The sequence below is a fragment of the Aquarana catesbeiana genome, linkage group LG04, assembly GCF_042186555.1.
Source record: "Aquarana catesbeiana isolate 2022-GZ linkage group LG04, ASM4218655v1, whole genome shotgun sequence".
NCBI lineage: Eukaryota > Metazoa > Chordata > Amphibia > Anura > Ranidae > Aquarana > Aquarana catesbeiana.
Window position 1 is genome coordinate 352,948,007 of NC_133327.1, and position 20,235 is coordinate 352,968,241.

The 20,235-nt window shown below is 39.3% G+C and overlaps 1 protein-coding gene across 1 annotated transcript in view; it reads right to left on the reverse strand.

The window, feature by feature from the left end:
* Window positions 1-15,453: 15,453 nt before the first annotated feature.
* The window catches only part of SIM1 (SIM bHLH transcription factor 1), a 151,365-nt gene continuing 146,583 nt past the window's right edge, over window positions 15,454-20,235 (reverse strand). The window contains exon 11 of the mRNA XM_073626994.1: window positions 15,454-17,235. Within this exon, the coding sequence (XP_073483095.1) occupies window positions 16,511-17,235 (725 nt within the window). The 3' untranslated portion in view covers window positions 15,454-16,510. The remainder of the gene's footprint in view (window positions 17,236-20,235) is intronic.

The window sequence follows — 20,235 nt, forward strand, 5'->3', positions numbered from 1 at the left end:
TCTTGCCTATTTGAGATCTGGACAGAAAACCATCATAAACATTTTCTGCCCCAGAATGTAAACTGCTGAACAATTTTAAAGGTGTTGTTCAGCCCAAGTCATTATAATCTGTACCAGTAGCCTCCAGCTCTGTGTTCTAACCACCATAATGTTATCAAGCCTTAACAGAACTGATGAAGACAGTCAGTGTCAGTGATGAAATGCTTTTAGCACTTCGTAGGCAGCTTGCAAATATAAGATGCTATTTTTCCCTGGCAGAGGGATCCTGAAGTTGCAGTGGCATCCATAGTCACTATGACCAAATCTGTTTGAAGTAGAGTGACATATCCTCAAATAGGCCTCCCTAGTCCACCACTGGTGACCATCCTTCATTTGCTCTGTTATTTGGATTTGCTGTTGGAGATTAGCGATGAGCCTAACATGCTGGAGGCTTTGATTCAGGTTACCTTCAGCAAACTTCTTCAAAGTTTTAATACTGAATCCATAACCCCATTTAAATCAATGAGAGATTATTCTTAGAAATCAGTAATGGCCATTTTCAAATCTAATAGGCAAGGGATTGTCAGACAAAGAGCATGAGAAGCTAGGGAGTGCCCAGGGGATCATGTACCAAAGCAAACATAATTTAATAAAAGATTATATGGCAAATAGCAACAATATTAATACTGCTTGAAGTGAAACATTCAAAATTCCTTTAACCTCCCTGGCGGTATGATTATTTCGGATTTTAGGTGCTGAAAGCGGTACAATTATTTTGCATGGAAATTTGGCGTTTTATATTGTAGGTCTGTAATTCTTAACAATAACACACTTAAATCTGTCCAAACAAGAGTCTAGTAGATATCCCAGGTATGATAAAATTTGAAACACAAAAACATAAATTATAATATAATAAATAAAAATAAATAATTAAAAAAAAAAAAAAATTAATAATAAAATAAATTTCCCCACGATTCACTATCGCTCAATTCTGCAAGTGTTCTAATTTACTATCGCTGTTTTCTAGCTGGTCTAAAGCCACTTTTGATGTAAAGGGACACTTTTTGGTTGCTATGGACAATATCCAGTTTCCAGGCAGAAAGAACAGTATATATAACATAAAACTGCATGCAGGGCATAGGACAAAGCACTGGGGACAAAAGGGATGTGAAATAATTTCATACAGTACTGTAATCTGTAAGATTACAGTACTGTATGTGTTATGATTTTACACTTTTTTGAATTTGCCGCCAGGCTCCGCCCCCGTGCGTCACGCCGCTCGCAGGGAACGGAGCCTGGCACAGAGAGGCTTCGGAGGAGGACGGAGCCCGCAGACACAGCGGGGGACATCGCAGGATCCCGGGGACAAGGTAAGTAAAGCCACACTAGGATCCTGCGATGTAATCCCGAGTGTGGCTCAGGGTTACCGCTAATGGTCCTGAATTTTAACCCCAAGCCACACTCGGGAAAACCACCAGGGAGGTTAACCAATTCTCTGACCATTGCACCTAAACAACCAGCTGGGAGCTTCCTCAATGAGGGTGGATGTACATTCTCCACTCCTGCTACGTGTGCACAGCTGCTAGAGTGCACAGGGTCAGGTACATGACCGATGTAAACAAAGAAGGCATCAGCTTCCTGTCCTCACACAGAACTGAGTGTCTTTAGTGTTCTGTCACAATTTTACACACTAAACACCAGTGTAGTCAATCGTTTCCCACCAAGCCACTGTAGATACTGCCAGGCGAGACAAGTGCCATTCTGGGAGGATGTACCAGTACTACCTCCCTTTTGGGCATTAGTCTGCAGCCTCTGTCCATGCAGAGGCACAACCTGAGATCACTGTGTCCACCAGACAGTAGCACAGTGTTGAGCAGTGTACTATACACAGAAAAAGTAAAAAAAAAATACCTGTCATCAATCACAGTGACAGTGACCTGTCATCAATCACTGTCACTAGAGCTGTACTTTGTCACAATGGTGACATTTTACTGCTCTGGTTAGTGATCAGAGGCACAGTGTTCCATTGCAGCATACAGTGTCTCTGATCATTGATTAGAGCAGTACTGTACAATGTTACCACAGTGAAAGATGGTAAGAATTTAGCTCAACCGTAGCTTTTAACACCCCCAACAACCCCAACCGCAAATGTAAATGAGCCCTTACACACTCACCACACCAGTGCAGCCAGTTACAGTGTCCCCGAACACTGCCACACCAGCCCCAGTGTCACCATAACGCCTCATTTACACATGGTGTTGCAATACATGCCCTGTGCGAGGGCCGTGTTCACCCACACGGGGATGCACAGGTGTTCTGTGCATCCCTGTGCATGCAGTCCCATTGATGTCTATCAGGACACAGCCGCTGCTCCCAACCTGACATCTATGTGGGTACAAGGCCCAAACACAGACAATGCAAGTTCAGGGACACACACCTACATATGTCATATTAGAAGCAGTGTATGTGTCTGTGCAGTCACTGTGTACCAATAGACATCAATGGGACTGCCTGTAGGGGGTCAATGTTTTTTTTCTTTTTATAGCAAACATTTTTTTTAAAAAGTGATTGTTAACCACTTAAGGACCGGAAGCATTTGCCCCCTTAATGACCAGGCCATTTTGTGCGATACAGCACTGTGTCGCTTTAACTGACAATTGCACGGTCGTGCGACGTTGTACCCAAACAAAATTTATGTCTTTTTTTCTCACAAATAGAGCTTTCTTTTGATGGTATTTGATCACCTCTGCATTTTTTATTTTTGCGCTATAAACAAAAAAAGTGTGATAATTTTGAAAAAAAAAAAACAATATTTTTTACTTTTTGCTATATTAAATATCCCCAAAAAATTTTTAAAAACGTAATTTCTTCATCAGTTTAGGCCAATATGTATTCTTCTACATGTTTTTGGTAAAAAAAATCACAATAAGTGTATATTGATTGGTTTGCACAAAAGTTATAACGTCTACAAAATACGGGATAGATTTATGGCATTATTATTTATTTTTTTATTAGTAATGGCAGCAATCTGTGATTTTTAGCAGGACTGCGACATTGCAGCAGACAGATTGGACACTTTTGACACATTTTTGGGACCACTGACATTTATACAGCAATCAGTGCTATAAAAGTGCACTGATTACTGTGTAAATGTCAGGGGAGGGGTTAAAGCTAGGGGAGATCAAGGGGTTAAATGTGTTCCCTGGGAGATGTTTCTAACTGTGGGGGATGGAACTGCCTGGAAGAGTAGAGAGATTGCTGTTCCTAATCACTAGGAATAGCAGATATGTCTCTCCTCCCCTGTCAGAACGGGGATCTGTCTGTTTACAATGACAGATCCCTGTTCTGGCTCTCTGTGGAGCGATCGCGGGTGGCTGGCGGACATTGTGTATCAGTTCCGGTGTCAGGCCGCTGGCGCGCGGGCCCCCTTTATTTTTTAAAGCGGCTGACGTACACCTATGGCAATTCGCCCAGGAGAGCCAACCTGCCGCAGTATATTGACGGCGGCTGGTCCTTAAGTGGTTAAATATCACCAAAACAAAGCTCTGCCTGTCTCAAAAAAGGATATAAAATGCATTTGGTTACTGTGTTTTATGACTGAGTAATTGTCATTAAAAGTGTGACAGCAGTAAAATCTGAAAAGTGGCCTGGGTGGGAAAGAGGCGAAACAGTCTGGTCTTGAAATGTTTAAAGTGTTCCTGATTCCTAGCTACATCAGTGTAAAGCATCAATAAGCAGTGCAGCCAGCCACCCGTCCCAATGTAACCTGTCACACCTGTTCCAGTATCATCTGCAACAGTGTACTTGATTGCTAGTGACACCAGTCACGCTGTCAACAGACCAGTGTTGCCAGCCAGTGTCCCTGATTGCTGTCATACCCATGTCAATTAGGCTAGAACAGTATACCCAGCAACTGTGTTTATGAACGATCAGAAATGCTGGTCTGATCGCTGGTCAAGCCAGTGTCAGCAGAGTCAGTCAAGCCAGCAACAGTGTTCTGATCACTGACACACCAGTACAGTATCACCAGAACCATTATCCTGAATTCCATGTCCAAAAAAAGGTTTGTAAGTGAAGAGGCCTTTCAGATTCTGAACACAACAGATGAGAGTAGTGGGGAAGAACTCCCACTCTCATATTCAGATTCAGAATATGAACCTGTGGACAGCAGCAGTTCTGATTTAGAGGATAAAAGGGCCCTACAAAAACAGTCAGGTTTACTAAACAGCAGCATGTAAGCACAAGCTGTGTAGCGCATCTGGTAAAGTGGCGAATACCAGCAGTGCAGTACATCCTGATGAAATGCCAATAACAAATTGTGGAATGTTAAATCAGCCTCAAAAGATTAGGGCACATATTACTTCAGGACACACTCTAAAATAATTATGAGATTTCTGAATTTTAATGGCAGTTCCCTGTGCCCCCTCTGGAGTGATCTCGAATATGACAGTCTTTACAAAATTAGACCACTTAATATCTGGATGTACTCTTTAAAATAAGGAGCCCCCAGATATCCCCAAAAAATAACTGTAAACTCTGTAAAAAATAAGAAAGGCCTTTTTCTTTTCTTTTTTTCCTTAAGCAGCTTAGTAAATGCCCCCTACTTATTCCTATGTGGTTGTGTAATAGTGTAATACATGTTTAAACTTTAATGTGCTATTATTATAGGCTGGGGATTGAATTGTGTTGCCAATCTAGAAAAGGCCAGCAGAGGAGGGCAAAGAGATAGTGTCAATAAGTGTAGTGTGGAACTGCATAGGAAAGGGAAAGGATTGATGGTAGCCTGCGTCTCTCACCCAATACAGCTTGTGAATAAATTCAGGGGGCTGGGGCTTTAATGGATAGGCAGAGCTCTGAGGAAAGCAGAAGTTCAGGTGGATAAACATCCCTCCCTCACATAAAATTCACCCAAATCTGCTTGAAGGTTGTTCTGACCAGACTGTTTTGTGCAGACACTCCTTCAATGTTACCTTCAATGTTGTCCCGAGACATGCCTTCAATACTGCGCCACCAAATTGGTTTAAGCAGAAACACCTTCGAAAGGACATTGTGACCTCCTGGCTACCAACTGTTGAGGACTTGGGAGCTTTAGAAAAAGAATATTGTGAAATTTCCAGTTCTTGCAATAGTCTTTCCCATGCATATAAGTCCATGCATCTCTAGTTCTGTCTTGGTTATGTTGTCTGTACTGTGGCCTTAGGATATGCCTGTCTTGGGGCAAGAACCCTGATTTCCCCCGGGTAGCCTTGTATGTAGCAGTATCCAGCTTGTTCACAAAGAAAGGTTGAGGTTTAAGGAATATCCTGCTTGTTGGGAAGCAGGTTCAGCCAGCCAGGGCCTAAGCCAGAGCATCATTTTTCCACATAGCATGATCTTAGCAGATATGTGTATAATACCAATCAACTACAAAAATTGAGGCTTGCTTGGTTTTGTCAACATATCAGATTTAGTGGAAGTACGTGGAACGCATATGCTTAGTGGGTAATTTTTTAGATTGACCCGCCGACCATTCTTCTGCCTCAATTTTCTCAGGGAATCATGAACTATTGGAATATTTAAACCCACTAGTTGTCTTCTTCCTTATTTTTAACCATCTATTTTACAAGAGTCACACAAAGTTTTTCCATGAGCAGCAGGATGCCCACAAGTCTAGCAGGCGCTGGGTTGTGAATAATGAAGTGAAAAAGCACTTCATCTTGCATGATGACTTGAGCTAGAACTGTGTGATGAGGGAATTCTTCTTACCTAACCTGGTGGGGCTAAATAAACTTTCTCCATAAAATACATATTTTACTGCAAGAAAAGCATAAGTAATGCATGATAACCCATACCTTTTTTGGCCTGACTGGATACTGGAGGGAGACAACCTGTCTATTGCAGGAGAAGCAGATGGCTGTGGAAACAATAAGAAAGATGTCACAAGATCCATAAAAAAGCATGTAATATAGGAACATTGAGGTGGGGGGATACCTCATGCAACTTGGATTCTGTGCCTCTCCTCTCTTCCTCCATATTCTGGGACCTTGATTTCCAAATGAAATGCAAAATTTACTTTCATCCGAAAAGAGGACTTTGGACCACTGAGCAACAGTACAGTCCCTTTTCTCGTTAGCCCACACAAGAAACACACAAGAAATGTGACAGCTGTAGCCCATGTCCTTGATACATCTGTGTGTGGTAGCTCTTGAAGCACTGACACCAGCCGTAGTCCACTCCTTGTGAATCTCCCCCAAACTCTTGAACGGCCTTTGCTACACAATCCTCTCAAGGCTGCGGTTATGCCTGTTGCTTGTGCACCTTTTTCTACCACACCTTTTTTCCTTCCACTCAACTTTCCATTAATATGCTTGGCTACAGCATTCTGTGAACAGCCAGCTTCCTTAGCAATGACCTTTTGTGACTTACTCCTTGCGGAGGGTGTCAATGACTGTCTTTTGAACAACTGTCAAGCATTTTTTCCCATGGTTGTGTAACCTACTGAAGAGACCTTTTAAAGGCTCAGGAAACCTTTACAGGTGTTTTGAGTTAATTAGCTGATTAGAGTGTGACACCATGAGTCTACAATATTGAACTTTTTCACAATATTCAGATTTTCTGAGATACTGAATTCTAGGTTTTCAAAAGCTGTAGGCCATAATCATCAAAATTAAAAGAAAGAAATAATTGAAATATATCACTCTGTGTGTATCGAATCTATATAATATATGAGTTTAACTTGTTGAATTGTATTACTGAAATAAATTAACTTTTTGATGATATTCTAATTTGTTGAGATGCACCTGTATATTGCACAGTTTACAGATAGTCTATGAAAGAGTTGGATTTCTTTTCTTGCTCAGTAACAGCTGGGTTATATTGTATAATGGTTCAATATTTCCTTTGCTGGCACATAAAGGTTATTCTTTGCATTTTATCATTCATAATCATAAACCAGTGAGGGCCTTCCTTCAGTAAGGGATATGGTCTATGGACAGAGTTCTGCATTCGAATACCTGTTGGCAGATGGTCTGAAAAATAGGATTTTTATAACAACTTAACTGTAAAATCCTTTTCTTTGAGTACATCAGGGGACACAGAGCCACAGTATTAACTGGATGGGTTATATAGGCACCTCTAGGTGATGGACACTGGCACACCCTAGACAGGAAGTTTAGCTCCCTACATAACCCCTCCCCTTACTGGGAGTACCTCAGTTTTATAGCAAAGCAATATACGTGTATTAGAAGAGGGAAGGGACCTCTGTGTCGCGTGATGTACTCCAAGAAAAGGATTTTACAGGTAAGTTGTTATAAAAATCCCATTTTCTTTTTTGTACATCACGGGACACAGAGCCACAGTATTTACTGGATGGGATGTCTCAGAGCAATGCTATCTGAGGGGAGGGAGACATAAACAAAAGGTAGGGTACTATCAGACCTGAGGACCTTATACTGCTGCCTGGAGCACACTGAGCCCAAAGGCGATATCCTCATGCCTTCTCATATCCACCTGATAGAATCTGATAAATGTATGGACTGAAGACCAAGTTGCGGCCTTGCAGATTTGAGCCATGGAGGCCTGGTGATGCACTGCCCATGAAGCACTAACAGCCCTGGTGGAGTGCCCTTTGATTTGAAAAGGTGGAACCTTCCACTTCAAATCATAATCTTGAATAATTACTTGCCAAATCCATTTAGCAATAGTAGATTTTGATGCTGCCTGTCCTTTTTTAGGATCTTCAGGCAACACAAAAACTTCCATTTTCCGAATCTGAGCAGTCACCTCCAAATAGGTTTTGACCGCCCTCACTACATCCACAGAATGTAGTGACTTTTCTTCTGTAGAACAGGGTTCTGGAAAAAACGAAGGCAGAACAATATCCTGGTTTAGATGAAAACCTGAAACCACCTTCGGTAGAAAGCTACTCTATCCTTGTGAATAATTAAATATGGCTCTTTACAAGAAAGAGCCACCAATTCTTATACCCTTCTTGTAGAGGAAATGGCTACCAGAAAAATTAGCTTCCTTGTCAAAAGGACCAAGGGAATATGTTGTATAGGCTCAAAAGGCTTTTTCTGTAATACCGACAGAACTAAATTCCTTGTCAAAAGCCCCAAGGGTTCAGGGGTGCTCTAACCAGTGGATTAAGCCGCGTTACCCCCTGTATAAAGCTTCGGACCAAAGAATGCAAAGCAAGCAGATGTTGAAACAATACCGATAAGGTCGAGACCTGGCCCTTGATAGTACTCAGGGCCAGCTTCGTCTCTACCCCCATTTACAGAAAAGCAAGGATTCTACCTATGACATATTTTGTGGGATGCCAACCCCTGGATTCACACCAGGAAACATATGCCTTTCAGACTCTATAATAAATGACTCTGGAAGCTGGCTTGCTTGCATTAATCAAGGTAGATATCACCAAGCCTGAAAGTCCGCGATTCTTCAGAATGTGGGTTTCAATAGCCAAACCATTAAATTTAGCGTTTGTAAGGTAGGATGGAACGCTGGTCCCTGTGATAGCAGGTCTGGACGTGGCGGTAGGGTCCATGAGGGTCCTACCGCCATCTTTACTATTTCTGCATGCCAAGATCTTCTGGGCCAAGCCAGAGCCACCAGAAGTACCGACTTCATTTCCTGCTTGATCCTGTGAAGAAGTAGTGGTAGCAGCAGAATAGGAGGGAATGCATAAATCAGTGAGAACTGATCCCACGGGGTCACCAACGCATCTGTTCCGCATGCGAGTGGATCCCTTGTCCTTGACACAAAGTTGTCGATCTTGTTGTTGAACCTGGACGCAAACAGATCTACGACCAGGATCCCCCATCTTTGGCATATAGCCAGGAAGATGTAGGGGTGAAGGGACCATTCCCTCGGAAACAACTTCTGGCGACTTAAGTAGTACCCCTGCCAGTTCTCTACCCCTGGAATGAAGATTGCCGATATGCACGGCACATGCTTCTACCCAGGTTAGGATCTGATTTACTCCTCCATGGGCTGCACAACTCCTGGTGCCCCCTTGGTGAATGATATAAGCCACTGCTGTGGCATTGTCAGATTGGATCCTGACAGGACAACCCTGCAACCTGAATGTCCAGGCTTTTAGGGCTAGGTACACTGCCCGAATCTCTAGAATGTTGATGGGTAAGGTCCTTTCGATTTTGGACCGTTTCCCTTGGACAGTCGTCTCTTCCAGAACTGCTCCCCAACCCGAAAGGCTGGCATCTGTTGTTACCACCTTCCAGGTAACTGGTAGAAAGAATTTCCCTTTCTGCAGATTCTCGGGTACCAAACACCAGCTGAGGCTCTGACGCACTACTAGCGACAAACGCATCAGAAAATCTAATGCCTGGACTTTCTTGTCCCAGGCAGACAGAATACTTCAATGAAACGGAGCATAGGGAACCGCTTTGAATGAAGCCACCATCTTTCCCAACAACCTCATACAAAGGCGACTAGAAGGACCCTTCTTCGCCCTGACTACCTGAACCAGCTCCTTTATGGTGCTGATTTTTGCCTGGGATAAAGAAACCCTCTTTTGGGTTGTATCTATAACCAGACCCAAGTACTCTAGTCTTCTTACTGGTTTTAACCAGTTCAGTACAGGGCATTTTCACCCCCTTCCTTCCCAGGCCAATTTTTAGTTTTCAGCGCTGTCGCACTTTAAACGACAATTGCGCGGTCGTGCGACATTGTACCAAAACAAAATTGACGTCCCTTTTTCCCCACAAATAGAGCTTTCTTTTGGTGGTATTTGATCACCTCTGCGGTTTTCATTTTTTGCGCTATAAACAAAAGAAGAGCGACAATTTTGAAAAAAACACAATATTTTTTACTTTTTGCTATAATAAATATCCCAATTTTTAAAAAAAAAAACACATTTTTTCCTCAGTTTCAGCCGATACGTATTCTTCTACATATTTTTGGTAAAAAAAATCGCAATAAGCATATGTTGATTGGTTTGCGCAAAAGTTATAGCGTCTACAAAATACGGGATAGATTAATGGCATTTTTTTTTTTAAATGATTTATTTATTTTTTTTAGCGGCGATCGTAAATTTTTTTCGTGACTGCGACATTATGGCGGACACATCGGACACTTTTGACACATTTTTGGGACCATTCACATTTATACAGCGATCAATGCTATAAAATTGCATTGATTACTGTGTAAATATGACAGGCAGTGAAGGGGTTAACCACTGGGGGACACAAGGGGTTAATATGTTTCCTAAGGGAGTGTTTCTAACTGTAGGGGGCGGGGACATACAAGGGGAGGAGACTGATCAGTGTTCTGCTGTACTAGGAACACAGATCGCTCTCCTCACAACTGACAGGACGTGGATCTGTGTGTTTACACACACAGATCCACAGTCCGGCCCGGTTAACGGGCAATCGCGGGTGCCCAGCGGACATCGCGGCCACCGGGCACACGCACCGGGTCCCGAGCAACGCGCGCTCCCTCCCTAGATGGCCGGGAATCCCAGGCCGTCATATGACGTCCACCCAGGATGGGAGATCCCATCTGTGGACGTCATATGTCTATGGCTGGGTAGGGAAGTGGTTAAAGAAGACTTCTCTAAGTTGAGGACCCAACCTAGGTGTTCCAGGTAGTTGACTGTGGTGACCAAACTTTGGTCTAAGCGGGCTACCGACCGGTTTATTAAGAGGAACATGAGGCCCGGGTACCATTCATTTCAACCTGGAAAAGACACTTTGAATGGATCCGGTTGCATGGCTTGCCCAAGCAAGGAATATTCCAGCGGAGCTTAGCACAGCACGTCTTTACTCATGACCAACACCTTAGACACTGGCGAAAAAACTGAGGTACTCCCAGTAAGGGGAGGGGTTACATAAGGAGCTAAACTTCCTGTCTAGGGTGTGCCAGTGTCCATCACCTAGAGGTGCCCATATATAACCCATCCAGTAAATACTGTGGCTCTGTGTCCCGTGATGTACGAAAAAGAAATGTCCTTTTTATGTTTTGACTGTCTGTGATACTAATGCAATCTTAATGGCCTAGAGCCTTTGTATGGATTTGTGAAAACCAGAAAACACGTGTATTCCAAAGTAAACAGGTTATAGTGCCCCTAATCTAAAAAACCATACCACTTTAAAATTAAAATGTAGTGAATTGTATGATGATATGCTGGTGGTGGTTTTTTAGCACTTTTGATGGTACTTTCTTTGTTTGATTTATTTTCTCTTAAACTAAATTGGTGCTATCTATTTCTCCAGAGGTTAAAAATCAATACACAATGAAATTGCTATTTCTCTGTTTGGCCACATATTGCTGATCAGAGTTCTTATCTGCCCTTCCTTTTACTTTCATTAAAAGCATTTTACTGCTTTTTATAGAAATTGATATACCACGGGAACCTGTTGCAACAATGCAATAAATGCCCTCATCATAAAGCTGTCAAAACTAAATGTGGCATTTTTTATTAAGCAAGTAAATAGAGCAATCATTTTGATGAATAATCCTATTTATAGATCAATGAAACAATTCTGATAGCAGCCTGTACTCTAAAGAAAAACATCAACAGAGATAGATAGATAGATAGATAGATAGATAGATAGATAGATAGATAGATAGATAGAAATATTTTCTATAACTTTCATTATATTTGCTTTTATGGATAGTGAAAATTATTTCTGTTTAGCCTTATTCGCTGACTTAAATCTCATTCAAGGCAACAGACTTTCCATGCTGCAATATTCAGTCATTCACCCTATTCGGTTTAGTATAGCTAGCTGCTAAAATGTATATAGATATCTAATGAAAATCCTCATACCCGCTGTTACATTACATTGGAATGTAACAAGAGCTGACTCAACACTACTCACAGAGAACATGGTACTACTACTGTCATACATGCGCAACAACTGTTAGCACAAGTAGAAAGTGTCAGAAAAAGAAAAGAACAATAACTTGATAAAGAAGGGCAGACCTATTGAACCACTTATTCTTTTTCTGCTATTAATCTTTTATGGTTCTATGTTTCTATAAAACTGCAGTTCTAGCATATTTACTGCAAGTTAACTACACTAGTCTTCTCAACAGAGCATGAGCTCTGCAAGTTAACTGCAAGGTAACTATACTAGTCTTCACAGCAGAAAATGAGCTCTAACCTTCTTCATCAGGATCTCTAGACACATATACTGTATTTATTGGCATATAACACTCACTTTTTCACCATGAAAATCGGGTGCAACTAGTTTGTGCGTGTTATACGCCAATACTTCAATTTTAGCTGCCTCGGAGGGGACAGGGAGGGGGGCAGGACGAGCACCGTCAGATTACATACAGTGAGAATCTCCAGTTTACTTGGCGGCCTCTGTAATAGGAAGTCCCGTCTCCTGGGCTGCTATTGGACCACTGTTCTGTCTATTTCTGTCTATCATAGTAGAGTCTCACTGTATGTAATCTGTCGGCGCTCGTCCTGTCCCCCCTTCCCTGTCCCCTCTAGGCTGCAGATGGGCATCGATCAGGCTGCACTGATGGCAGTGGTGAGGCTGCTGCATTGATGGCAATGGTGAGGCTGCATTGATGTGGACTGGTGAAGCTGCATTGATGGCACTTGAGAGGCTGCAGATGGACATTGATCAGGCTGCATTGATGGCAGTGGTGAGGCTGCAGATGGGCACTGACCCTTATTTTGCTTCAAAGTTCCTTATTTAAAATTTACATTTTTTTCCTGAAACTTCGCTCTTAAAATGAATGTGCGTGTTATACGCCTGTGCGTGTTATATGCCGATAAATACGGTATTTACACTGGAAAAACTTTGGAATGATATTGGTAGTGGTACATTATTATAACGGTGTAATGGACACCTACCCCAGGATCCAGACTCCAGGGGTACCCATGGACATGCTAAAAACATTCTGCATCTCTATGCTGTTTTTAGCCTTTAAAATCTTTAGATCATTTTTTAGACAATATGTGTTATCCAACTAAACTGGTGGGGAGCCTAGTAACTGAATAGAGTCTGGGCGCCTGCAATTAATCCCACATTGAACATTGGGCATATGCTACAAATCATAAATTTACATTTAGTCACTGAAAACTTGCCTCTCATACCCAAATTATAGCACCATGTGGGATTGGTAGATCATTATATTATCTCAGAATCATAAGCTATATTGAAGGTAGGGTGAAACGCAATACACAAAAATGTTTTCAATGTTCTATATGTGGTATGAATAATAAAAAGGTTGGGTAAGCTTTCAAACAAAAATTAAACACAAATCCACTCTAAATAAGATTTTAACTGTATTTCAAAGCAAAAGAAAAAATCTTCACATAATAAATACATATTATTCACAATGAACTTGAAATTGACATCAGAAAGCTATTTACAAATATAAATAATTATAAATGGGAGCACTTTGCAATACCTTTGACATAGTTTAGTTATTTCCTACATTACATTCCAAAATGAAACTTCAAGTTACAGAAAATATTGTACAATGTCACTAGAAATATACATTGCAAGGCATGTCAGTATTTGAGGCTGAGTGTGACTTCATAAATATTTCAATGCAATTTAAGACACCAGTCATAAAAGCAAACATTGCCTGCTCTTGGATATTTTCTTTATCTGATATCTGACATTGTTTAATCCCACTGTAAACACACATTTGATTTTTAAAGTGCTGCACACTGCTTACTGGGTCATTTTTATAAGTTGGCAACAGTCCTGTTATACTTTCACTTACTTAACTTGTATAGTTGACACGTGTTTCCCCACAAAAAAATGTAAAAAAGAAAAAAACGGAAAGATTTTTTTTTTCACTTATATTTTTGGGTGGGGGTGAAGTGATACAAATACTTATATTGCTTTAAGCCACATTGCATCTGCTGTTCCAATGGCTTCCATATGTAATTATTTTTAGTTCTCTATAAGCCAAAAGAACTGGAAGCAGAAGATTTAGGCAAGAGACTTTCAAATAACAGCAGATTGAAGCAATGGAAGCACATAGATAAATATATCTCTTCTTCCCCAAATCATTGAATAAGGTATCCATTAAACATTAGCCCTACACTGTGGAAACCCATATTGAAAATCCATAACAGCCAATTGAAAAAAAATGACAATCAACACTTTTGGACATCAGAGTATTTACAATAACCAGGGTGCATTTTTTAATGACTCTTATTATAAGCCTTACATTTACATTAACTAAATGTTGCTATGACATTTTTATTGCTTATCCTCTGGCATAATAGGTAGTATACTTGTCATAGCTTGTAGAGATAATGGTCATGTTCAGGGAACAAAATATGAATATCAACATAGTATGCTGTCTGTATGGTGCCATAGACAGCAGAACACTTCATACAAAATTATACTTGTAAAGAAAGAGATCTAAATGTTATCTGTATTCCTTTAACATGCATTTTGACATTAGTCCACAAAACTTTTTTTTTTTTTAAACTGTATTTGCAGATTTTACAGAGGCAGATAGGTAAGTAGCCAATAAGCTTAAAATGTTAGGTATTTTAATTATGAACGTCTGACTATAATTAATATTTTAGCTTGCTGATACAATATACCAGGGCTCCTTTTAAAATGCCTAAAGCCTAGTACACATGATGAGATTATCGGACAAATGAGCGTTCGTTTTTTTTTTGTATGCTAGTCTCCATATCGAAAACAAATAGGTTACTAAAGTACAAAAATTCTCATACGACAGAATACAAATTCGGAAGTGATATAATGTATTTGTATTGTATTGAATGAAAACTGTACAGATTAAACAAAAATCGTACCATCTGGTATTGTATGAGAAAAAAAATTTGTGTTTGTCCCTTAGGAAAATTTCGGACGAAAGCTGTGTACTACAGATTATCGTACGATCGCTTTAAAAGCAATATTTTTTGTACGATTTTCTGATCGTGTGTATAGGGCTTTAGCATTGTGTTTTCTCTTTGTAGAGTACTGGACATGCTATACATCTTATGGAGTTTAGGAGTGATAATAGCCTTGAATAAAAAACTCTAATTACATTATAGATAGGCATAGTATTTGCCATTTGGAAAGAGGATTTATCCCTGTAAGAAGGTAATTTGGAAATTAAAGCAGTCCTTTCATTTTATCCCTCTTGTTATTTAAAATATCATTAGCATTCTATGTCTGAGCACCATGCAAATAAATTGTGAATTTGAAGTTTAAATATTGGTTTAAGTATAGTTTAATATGAAAAGTGCCTACAAATTACTTTGAAAAAAATTAATTAAAGTTAATTTATTTCAATATTACTACTGTCATTATTAATGATAAAGTGGGTTTATTTATTAACATTTTTGCAAATAATTATTGTTTGTTTTAACATTTTGAAACTTGGTCATCATTTCACTTTGACACATGAAAAATGAATAAAGCAATGCTTATTTTTCACAAAACTAATTTGAAACAAAACACAAAATTTATAAACATGTTAAAAATTAAATAAGTATGTAGAATGTTTTACCAATTCTAACAAATCACTGCAGTGACCAAGCAAATGTAACTAAATTTCATCAGGAAATTTCATTGTTAAAATGTTTTAAATTAAACTAGATGGGCATGTTTACTTTTCAGACAACTAAGGAACACAATTTTTTGAGAATATAATAAAAAAACAGACTTTGGGAGGCTATGGTAAACATATTCTGAAATTCCAAATTCAAAGTGTTACATTGTTACAAAGTACAGAATTTTGCATATTATACTTTTTTTTTTTCAATTTAAATATATTGTACTTGAAGCAGTGGGGGTCACATGCATTAATGTTTCCTATGGAAATGTAGTACACACATGCAGTCTTAGAGGGAAAATAAAATATACTCTTTAAAATGTTTTAAATCTGCAGTAGATAGAGAAATAAAATAATTGATAAGTTGTCATGATGTTTGCATACTGCCTGAAAATGTGAAATCAAAATTTGACACAAAGATTTATTATGTGGCATGAACATGACCGATGACATCAATGAAAATGTTAGGTATGGGAATGTATAAAAGTGGGTATGACATTTGTATCATATATATAAATAATCATTATCCTCAAACTTCAGTAAAATATGCCCTTTTTGTAATTAGGAGACAAAAAATGTAATGTATATCAAGCAAAATTTATATGATGCTAAAAAGTAACACTTCATTTTTTTTTCATATTTTAAACATACAAAGAATATATGTGCATTTGTCCATGTGGATACATAAAGTTAGACATTCAATTCTGCTTCAAGTCCTCTGTGCATAGTTTTAGTTTTTTTTTAATTCCAAAACTGGTGTTTATGTACATGCAATTATATTTAACAAACTTTTGTTGTATTTTAGCTACGTTAAAATTCCTATATTTTTTAAGAATGCACAAATAGTATCATTGATAATCCACTGATTTACATTAGTTCAAAGTTGAACAATTGGAGTTCTAAATATAAATTGCAAATCTAATCCATCCTATTGTCACGTCCAGCGCACTGAAATTCATGAAATGGTGGTAACAATTACGTTAATTTAATTCCATTGCAAAAGATTATAATACATGGACCATATCAAACAATTCCATCAACTTCCATTTGTTATAATAACTGATGTACCTTTGTGCACTTGAGAAGGATCTTGTTGTATTCTTAAATGAGAAGTCACATCAAAGTGCGATCCACTGCATCCCAATGAATAGTTTCTAATAGATTCAGTATCATATAAATGTTCAAGTGCATAACCAGTAAAAGTGTAAGAATGTTTATCAAAATATGGTCGATGGGCACTATAGTAGTTTGGTGATACAGAGTGGTCCACCGTTTGATGAGGGGACACATTTGTATTTAAATAGTCTTTCCCCATATTTACTCCTGGTTTTGAAATTCTTTCTGAATTTGGACTGCTTATTCTGGAAATAGTTGTAGGACTGTTCTCATATTCATTATCACGTGGGCTCAGTATTTTGGCATCTCTTTGTTGTAGATGGTCACATGGAGAAGTACTGGCAACAGATGGACCTCGACACAAAACTCCAGATAATTGAGGTTGCTGGTAGTTAGCAAAGCAAACTGAGTTTCTTTTCCCTGCTCCATTAATAGTAGTTAGCTGATCTGGGCTAGATTTACGTAGCTGTAACCTGTTTTCTTCTTCTTTAATCATTTGCTGAGTTGCTCGAATAAGTGTTTCAATTTTGCTTGGCTCATGGTGACTATTCTGATATTGCTCATTATGGTACCGGTCTCCTGACTCACTTGCAGAACCAGGATCAGGAGAACTGACCACACTGTCTTCATCCCAATTATTTCTCCCTAAAATAGAAAGAAAAATAATAATAGTCAATATCTGCCAAATTAATGATTTAATGTCCCACTTTACGTACACAGAGCACCAATATAGGTAATATAATCACTCTCTCAGCTCTTTTACATTTTAGATTTTTTTTTATAACACATAAGTAAAGCAAGTTTAAATACATAAAAAAAAATATTTTTAAAGTTTTACTTATATATATAAATCATAACTGAAGGTGAACAATTTCAAGAAAAGTGATCAAAAGAACATAAAAAAAGTACAGAAAACCCCCTAGTGGGGCTTTAAAGCAGCCAATGAATACAAAATGGATAATCAAAACATAGTTTATTGGTACAAAATAAACTATGTTTTGATTATCCATTTTGTATTCATTGGCTGCTTTAAAGCCCTGCTAGGGGGTTTTCTGTACTTTTTTTATGCATCTTATGGGGTGCGCAGACTTCTCTGTCTGCATTCATATGAGTGTCTTCTGTTGATTATCTTTAGTGATCAAAAGAACATTATGGCTCTCCAGCTGAATCACAAATAAACCTAACTTCTAAACATAATTATGGGTGAAACTACTTTTACCATTGAAATGAATGGTTCAGCATGGCTAAAGGTTTCAGATCAGTGAAGCCCTGAAACAAAAGGATCAATATGACATTCAGACCATGGGCCTTGAGTTGTGGAGTAAGGGTCATTAGGTTTTTTATCTCGGCAGGCTCCGGGTATCATATATGTGCATCATGGGACTTTTTTAAATAAAGGACTTGTCAAAAACTGTCTCTATGATTTTATGTACTCAGTACATTTTTTTGTGAATGAGTAGGGGTACTATGCACCTTTTAGGCATTCACGTAGGTAATGCGGTATCTGAGTGCCCCTCCCACAGACCCCCACAACCACCAGGCCAAGAGACCCTTGCTCTCATTAACCTAGTGACAAGGTGCTTTGCCATGGGATTCCCCCCAGAAAGGTGTCCCTCTTGTTTAGGGCATGTAGCCTGGTTTGGTTCAGGAAGGGGGGGGGTGCACACTCATCCCCCTCTTTCCTTGCCTTTCAGGCTGCATGCTTGAGTAAGGGTCTAGTATGTTTTTTTTAGGGAGATCTCTTGCTTTTTTTATTGATTTTTACATGATGGCCCCACTTAAAACCCATACCAGACTGAAGGTTCTGGTACAATTGGGGGGAACTAACACTGATTTGTTTGTTTTTATGGGGAGTCTCCCTTAAAATTTGTATCAGACATGAAGAACCTAGTATGAATTATGGGGGCACTCCCATGCACAGTTATGGGGCCCCCCATAAACATCTATATCAAACATCTAGGATAAGGGTCAGACATAGATGAGAAGAATCCCAAACACACTATATAAGGCTGCCTGCACGTCGGCCCCATGTAGTGTGTTGTTGGCGTGGACGGAGAGAGAGTGTCATTTAGATTGAGCAGGCAGGCAGATTATTCAGTTAGCTGCAGTGTATTTTATATATATATATATATATATATATATATATATATATATATATATATATATTATCCACTGTATTCAGTTTAGCTATATCTGACTGCAGGCCATTCCTGGTGTACTTTTTCTAATATACTTCAGGCAGGCAGGTTATTCAGTTAGCTGCAGTGTATTTAATATATATATATATATATATATATATATATATATATATATATATATATATATGACAAAAAATATTAAAAGCCACGTGTGGGCGTGGCTACGCAGTGTATGCCAGTACGCCATAGAGCCCCATGTAACTGTGCACGGGCGTTCTGCTTTTTAATTTTGCCAGCTTTTAATATTTTTTGTTTTCTTCTGTCTATTGTGCAATATGATGCCTGGTGGATCAAGGCAATAAATATTTTTTTAAACCTACTACACTATTGGAGTTTTTTCTCCCCTCTCCCTCCCCTTCCATCTATGGTTCCTGTGACGAGGGAGTGCTTGTCTTAACGCGGAAGTGCCGGAATTATCTCCTGCTGTATGCTGGCTGAGCTGTCATCTCCCATCCCTGCAGAGGGCCAAATCTGCATGCCTATATGACCTTGCTATAAAGGAGGTCCAACGTGTCTGGTAAGGGTACATCTGTTATTACCCCTTGGACCCACTGGTGGCTGGAAGTCCCTTCACGTCCCTCTGTATCCTCCTTCATTCATATGGGATGCAATTTATGAACTGTGGACATGCGGTTTTGCTACTTATGCGGTTTTGAATTTTTATACAATTCCATATCTTCAATTCTGCACTTGTGTGGACTGAATTTGAACACTATTCTTTGCACTTTATTTATCGTTATGTATTGAATGGTTTATATAATCAATATATGAATGTAATAATATAAATTCTTTATAATATATGAATTTAGTATCAAATTTTCACATTGTAATTTGCCGGGAAGTATAGCGATAGCTTTACCTGGAGTCATTTTCCATATATATATTTTTCCCCTTTTTTCTTTTTTGACCTTATGTATGAATATTGAGATAATGACATACAATACTTGATGCAAGCACACATTTTCTTTTATTATTTGCTTACACCTCACTGATATTTGTGGTATTTGTTGCAGCTGCAGTTATTATTCTTCATAATATCAATTTTTAGAGTTTTTGTTGCTTGGTAGCGCAGGTTTTTCTCCTTTTTTGCAAAGCACCTAATCAATTGGCTCCATGTCAACAGTCACTCCTTCCGTAGCCCCACCATCATGCATGGAGGAGTCCACCGAACTATTCGACCATAGTGTTGGATACATGCTGCAGGAGGATGCGCGGCAATTTGAAGGCTCTGATGATGGTACCCAGGTTGAGGAAGGGAGTAACGTGAGCCTAGAGAGAGGGGGTGCCCAAAAAGGTCAAGAAACTGGCAGTCATGTTCCCCGAGCTGCAGCATACTGGCAAGTTTGCTCCAGTGATGAGGAGGGAGGGGATGATGAGGTCACTGACTCTACTTGGGTGCCTGATAGAAGAGAGGAGGAGGAGGAGGCACATCTCCAATAAGGCAGGA